The sequence below is a fragment of the Nuphar pumila genome, chromosome 11 (genome assembly GCF_984573655.1).
Source record: "Nuphar pumila chromosome 11, dmNupPumi1.hap1.1, whole genome shotgun sequence".
Taxonomy (NCBI): domain Eukaryota; kingdom Viridiplantae; phylum Streptophyta; class Magnoliopsida; order Nymphaeales; family Nymphaeaceae; genus Nuphar; species Nuphar pumila.
The window spans coordinates 116,080,940-116,087,301 of NC_143259.1; the positions used below are offsets into that span (position 1 = coordinate 116,080,940).

The 6,362-nt window shown below is 44.7% G+C and overlaps 1 protein-coding gene across 1 annotated transcript; it reads right to left on the reverse strand.

Moving 5' to 3' along the window:
* Positions 1 to 4,373: 4,373 nt before the first annotated feature.
* LOC149823001 (U-box domain-containing protein 8-like) lies at positions 4,374 to 6,118 on the reverse strand. The gene has a single exon (XM_089981370.1). The coding sequence runs from the start codon at positions 6,026 to 6,028 to the stop codon at positions 4,856 to 4,858; it is 1,173 nt and encodes a 390-aa protein (XP_089837496.1). The 5' UTR covers positions 6,029 to 6,118; the 3' UTR covers positions 4,374 to 4,855.
* Positions 6,119 to 6,362: the final 244 nt, after the last annotated feature.

The following is a 6,362-nucleotide window of genomic DNA, read 5'->3' on the forward strand; positions in this document are numbered from 1 at the left end:
CCCGAATAAGTTTCTTCCTTTTTTTTTCGACAGAGAAAGCTAGGGTTTAGGCAGAACCCTACCAGTTATACAACTATACCATAGGGATTCGAACTTGCAACATCCCAACACAAGGTGACGTGCACTAACTGTTCCTGTCACACAAGGGGAGCCCCGTTGGTGAATAAGTTTCTTCCTGCAGAGAAACAAACTTATCACACCCTAGAGATATCCAAGCCAGAGTCACCAAAAGCTTATTAAACCATGGAAGCTCCTTAGGAACCTCACTTTCTAAATGTGGAAGTACACACTTCTGAACCTTGGGGGCCTTCGCTTGGTCGACGGACGGTGTGGACCCCACGTTCCCGGCAAGCATGGGACTGGCCTCACACGCGAAATGGGATGTGACTCACGTCCCACTTTGATGGGATGTAAGAGTCAGACCCGAGGGGGACCGACAAAATTGTCCAAGACACACTGGTCCAGGACAAGTTTTCCTAGATGGTATGTCCCACCGATCAAACCCACCATTATGTGAAGCTCATTTGAAAAAACTGAAAAACTTGGTAAGAGTTAAAGATTACCTTTTTATGTCATTTATTATCTTATCAGTATAATCAATGGATAAAAAATTGTCGCTTATTAAACATAAGGTAAACGAACTAAAAAAAGATTTATATTTCCAGAGGTATAGAGATGAACATTTCAGATGTACATTTTCGTTCGCATTATCCAACAAATTTAATATGGTCTAAATCTTTTAGAGAAAGTATGATAACAAGATCTTACTAAGCGTGGCATGCATCTGTCCTTGCTTCTTGTTGATCATTATATGCAGACTGGTTACATACTTACCAAACTACACTGCTCGGATCAAAATGAACTTTCATAAAAAGGCCGTTCATCAATTTTTATAAACATGTATCCTCTTCAGTGACTACTTGCTATCATTATAATATTATTTTCATTTGGAATAAAAAATTTCGAAAATAACAACATTTCCAAATGTCAAACTAAACTGTTTAGTTGTAACAGATTTTTGTATCTATAACATTTTTTTATTCATCTACATGAATTTGGTAAAAGTACTCTGTTTATCATTTCAATTTCCCCAACATCCCATTCCCAAACTTAAAAGGGCCAAATTGCATTTGTTAACTTGATTCACAGTCAAAATCAAGTCAGTCCTACTTGTATGCACTTAACTGTTCCCCCCCAAAAAAAATTTAACACACCTTTGCAAAGGTTCACTCAAAGACTTAAACAACTTAAGAGAGTGTCAAACATTTACTCAGTTACATAAAAGCCAAACACTTAACCAGACTAAAGAGTTTCATGAGAAAACTTACTCTGATTAATGAGGGATATCTACACGCCAAAAATGTAGTAAAAGAAACTACGGTTTGGTCTTGGAAGTGACACAACTCAAATCATCTCTCTTGTCAGTCTCTGATGACAATCCACAATTTACAAGTTCAAATGAATCTGGACCTGAACGGGTGTCAAGTCAGCTAAAGTTTACTTCCTGAAATTCCAAACCCTACACATTCCAGATGTGGCAAGAAAGGAATAACTTTCTATAGTGCAGCAAACAAAGAGCAGGGGAATATTCTTTTGGAATTGGAAAGGTCAATCTGGCCTTAGAAAGGTGCCAATTTAAACTTCTTTTTTTTCTCCTTCAAGGCAATAAGATGAAAATCAATAGTGAAGTCTTAGAGCCCCAAAGGGGTTTGGCGAAGTGGGATGGAGGCCTAGGCCTCTAGGCAGGCCCTTGTGCAAAGCTGAAGCGTGACGACACTTACGCTGCCAAGACAATGATCGTAAGTACTCCATCCTTTCTACACCCTCTTCGTCTAATATTGTGGAAGAGAACTCTATCCCTCATCCTGAATCCAATGAACCTCTTTGTGTTATTTAATGATGGAGGTGACGGACCAGCTTTTGGTCCCTGCCACCACATACCAGGATATGGTGTTGCCGTTAAAATTTGCATCTAGCTGGGTTTTCTTTTGGTTTATCTACCAAGTGACTGGAGTTTCTGTTGGTTTTTAACAAGCTACGTTCTTTTTTGTCATCTATCAAGGATATACGTTTTTCCTCTCTTCCAAAACGGACTCTTTTTCATTAGAGTTTCAAAGGAAGCAAACATGTAGACTGTCATGCATCGAGGCAATTAAAAAGTTGTAGTTTACACGCAGATAGTCGATCGCTGGTTCCCAGTATGGAACTTAAACTCGATTTCTCGCCATACTTCTTCTTCGTCTTCTCATTTGCAGCCAGATGGCTGGTCTCAGGTTAAGGTCTCCAATGCTGGCTCAAAAATGACTCAAAAGTGGATGGAAAGATGCTGGACGCAGGTGTTTCACCTAGTGATTTGTGTTGGGTCCAGCCTGCACATAAACAGAAAACCAGCAGGAAAGGCGTACCTGATGCCGCCATCGGTGAACCGGGATCGGTGGATGGCGATGGCGACCGGAGCAGGGAAAGCCCCTTGCAGTGGCTGGAGCAGAGGAAGGCTTCTCCTCAACCGGACTGCGGCTTTTCACGAGTGCCGGCTATCGGATGCAGTTGGTGAGCAAGATCAGTTCCCTTGCCGAATGGGAAGAACCCTTGAAGAGAGAGGTAAGCAAAGCAAAAAAACCTTACTGCGCCTCTCTCTGGTTTTCCCTGTATTTCCACATCTCTCTTGATTGGAGTCGCCCATGATACCCCATTTATAGGAAGAGAGTGGGAACGGTTTGTGCAACCGTTCCCCCCTGATTCTGTGCGGGTTTAACGGAAGGAACACCTTCCATGAGGGAGGGTTATCCACATCGTCCGTAACCACCCCGTGGTGATTTATCCCAACAATTTGGTGTATCTGATTTTTCAGAAACCAAGTTAAACATGATCATGGTGCTTATAGTAGAAACCAGATGAAATATAACCTTGGTCAAATTCTGAATTAAACCAAGTAATGATTTAGACAGTTTGTTTTCCTTTCTGACCTATGCCCTTCGTTAAGCATTAAAGACACTGATATTCAAATATCTGACCGTGTCTTTATTGCCTAATGAAGGCTACAGGTCAGAAAGGATACCAAACTGTGTCTAAATCATTACTTGTGTAATTCAGCATTTGACCAAGGCTATATTTCATCTGGCTTCGAGTATAAGCAACCTGGGTTTAATTCAGAATTTTTAACCTCCAGGTCTAATGGGTCAGATATTGCCTTCGAAATAGAACGTCTTTTTGTTGTAGCTAGAGTACAAAGGGGAATATTGGATTTTCTCTCCCCTGAGCTACAGCTAATTGAAGAGGCCTTGGAACTCCTAGATTATGAACCAAGCAATATATCTACCTCTAGTGGAAGGCCGTCGGCATGTTAGTTTCAGAAATCCTAGGGTTGCTGCCTTACATCCTGTTTGCTTTGTACCTGGTTGTAATCCTTGTATAGCAGTCTCTCTCCTGCTTAACCATGTTCCTTTTCAAGGGGACCACGTAATCTGGAGTCAAAAGCCACCAGACGGGTTTCTTGATTTTCTTTTGTCAAGGGGACCTTACTCCTCCCCCCGCTCTGCTATGGAAGAAAAAAAATAAAGAACAGACGTGGGCAACTTTCCAAAACCACCAAACAGCTTAGGGTGGAGTCTCGATTCAGTATTCATTTAAACCACCATTGACCACCTATCGAGAAATTATAGATACAGCCAAACCGGATTATTTCTCCTTGAGCCAAATAATTAATGGTTCCAACAGAAAGTACACACTCAAGTTTTCAACAAGTCTCGATCTTTCTAATCACAAGGAAAAATAAAAATTTAGTTGTTGAAAACTATGTTCAACTAAAGAGACATAGTAGCAAAGAAGTGCAAACTTGAATTGAAAAAGCCTGTTGTTAGCTAAAGAGAGGGCCTTCCATTGGACAAACTAGAAGTTTCATACTATTTTCTTATAATAGTTGGTCACTTTTTCCTTCACAGTTCCTGCTAGACATGGGAACCAGAAACCCACTGCTTCAATGAAAGATCTGCTAAAACACCAAACTTTAGATCCATAACCCTCTTTACATCTCTTCATGTCTCTTTTAAGGATCATGTAGACGAACATGAAGTTAAGATATATCATTGGAGCTATCTACTTAGATTGTTAAAAAAAACGCCCACCTCTGCAGACATCATAGCTAAAATGCACCAATTTACTAAACCATGCATGTATGGTAAGGAATCATTTTTTGTTGGATAGTCAAATATTTCCCCCATTAAAACTTCATGCTTCCTTTGTTTCAAAAGGTTGTTTCATTAGTGTGAAATTTCACAGGAGACCAAACTGTGTTTCCTGAATTGATTCTGACTCATACATTGTGCCACCAAGATATTCAATCGACAATAAGAATCCAACATGTGAACCATCCTAAAAACAGAAGATATCACTAACAGCAATTCAAGAGCTTACATTGCAACTAATAATTACAATGTAAATACATATATAAAAGAAACCATTATTCCCTTCATGCTCATTCATTAACTTTTCACTGAATCTCACCCATATTCAATATATACATAAGTTGAGCAGACAAAATTTGATCATCCCAGAATTACAAAAACAAGAAATCAGAAGAAAAGGAGAAGAAGTTGAATTCTAATCTGAGAAAGATTTAACTCAAGACAGCATTTTACATAGCAAGATAGACCGTGTTAAATACATTTCTTTGCACTTAGCAGCGCAAGGAAAAACAATAAACCGAATTTGCGCTAATCAAACAAACAGGGGGGCGAGGAAAAATCTACATTGTACAGCAGGGCATGAACCTCCTCACCTCATGAACAAGCGTTGCAGGTACCACCCACCAAAAACTATCCGTTAGCACCTTAATCTCCACCAAGAAAATTAGCCGTTACGAGTTACCCCTGCACCTCTCCAACGCTTGAATCAGCCCAGAGGCATTCCTCTTCACCTTCCCATTTTCATCCCCAACAAACTCCAAGCAGGCCTCCAAGACCCCCTCCTCCTTGGCGGAGGAGGCGAAGCTCTCACTGTGAGAACAGAGGCAATTCAGTGCAGCAAGGGCGTGCTCACGTCGGCCCTGTGGCTGCTGCCCGTCCCTGAGGATCCCGGCCAGCACCTGAACGCTGCCGCTGAACTTCCGGATAGCCTCGCGTCCCTCGGCGCACCTCGAGAGCAGGCTGAGCACCTCGACGGGGCGCTCCATCGACTCCTCTGCAGCAGCCAGCGCTAGCAAAATGGGCACGGCGCCGGCATCGACCGCCCGCCGCATGTTGTCCGGGAATGAACAGAGCGTCGAGAGCGCCGTGGCCGCTTCCCTCTTCCCCTTCAAATTCCCATCCCTGAGGAGCTCTACCAGCGCCACGATAGCGCCTGGGTACCCGCCGATTGTCCCCTTGTTCACCTCCACGATGGCGAGGCTCGTAATGATGGTGGCGGAGAGCGCGCAAGCGGCCTGCGAGCCCGAGCGGAGGGCGGACACGACGGGGACGACGGCGCCCTCGGCCACGAGCCCCACCTTGTTATCGTCATCTAGGGAGAGGTTGAAGAGAACGGAGAGTGCGGCGTCCTGGAGGAGGGGGTCCGCCGCGCAGAGGAGCACGGCGGAGGTCCCGCCGGACTCCGTGAGGAGCTGCCGGAAGTTGCGGTCGTATTTGGAGGGGCGGCGGAGGAGGGAGAGGGCGTCGAGCCTGGAAGAGTGAGGGGAGTCGGGCGAGGCGAGCGTGGAGACCAACTGTTTGACCTTTTGCCTTTGAGATGCCACCGCGGACGATTGGTGGGCGGCGGCGGCGGCCGTTGTTGGGGTCGTGGGGAGGGTCCGGGAGAGGGGGATGTGGTGGGCTTGGGCGAAGTGGGAGATGAGGGAGCGGAGGGCGTAGTTGGGGATGAGGGACGGGCGGGCAGGGAGAGGGGTCTGGGTGATAGGGCACGTCCGGTGGCCGGTGTCGAGCCACCGCTGGATGGAGGAGCGGTCGAATGTGTAGCCGGAGGAGAGGATGACGGGGTCAGACATGATCTCGTGGGATATCGGGCAACAGAAGTCCTCCGGAAGTTGGGTCTCCATTTCTCTTGCTTTCTCTCTCCTTCTCTTTCTTATACCTTCTCTTCCTCTTCTTCCTCTTTCCTTCCTCCTCCTTCTTCCTCTTCTTCTTCTCCTCCTTCCCTTCTTTCTTCTTTATGGGTGGAATCGTCAGAGAGAGAGAGAGACTTCGATGGTTGTAGATACGCAGAAGAGAGAGAAAGAGGTTTTGTTTGATTTTACCGTACTTGGTTGGTAGGGTTTTATTATTTTGGCCGACTGAATCTTTTGGTTGACGAAATTGCCCTTGTAAAGCATGGATGGCTCAGAAAACCAGTCTCATTTTTTGCCACTGGTTCGATTCGGTCCATTGGTGGTA

Coding starts and splice junctions, on each gene's coding strand:
- LOC149823001 (XM_089981370.1), bottom strand. CDS start 6,028: ATGGAGACCCAACTTCCGGAGGACTTCTGTTGCCCGATATCCCACGAG.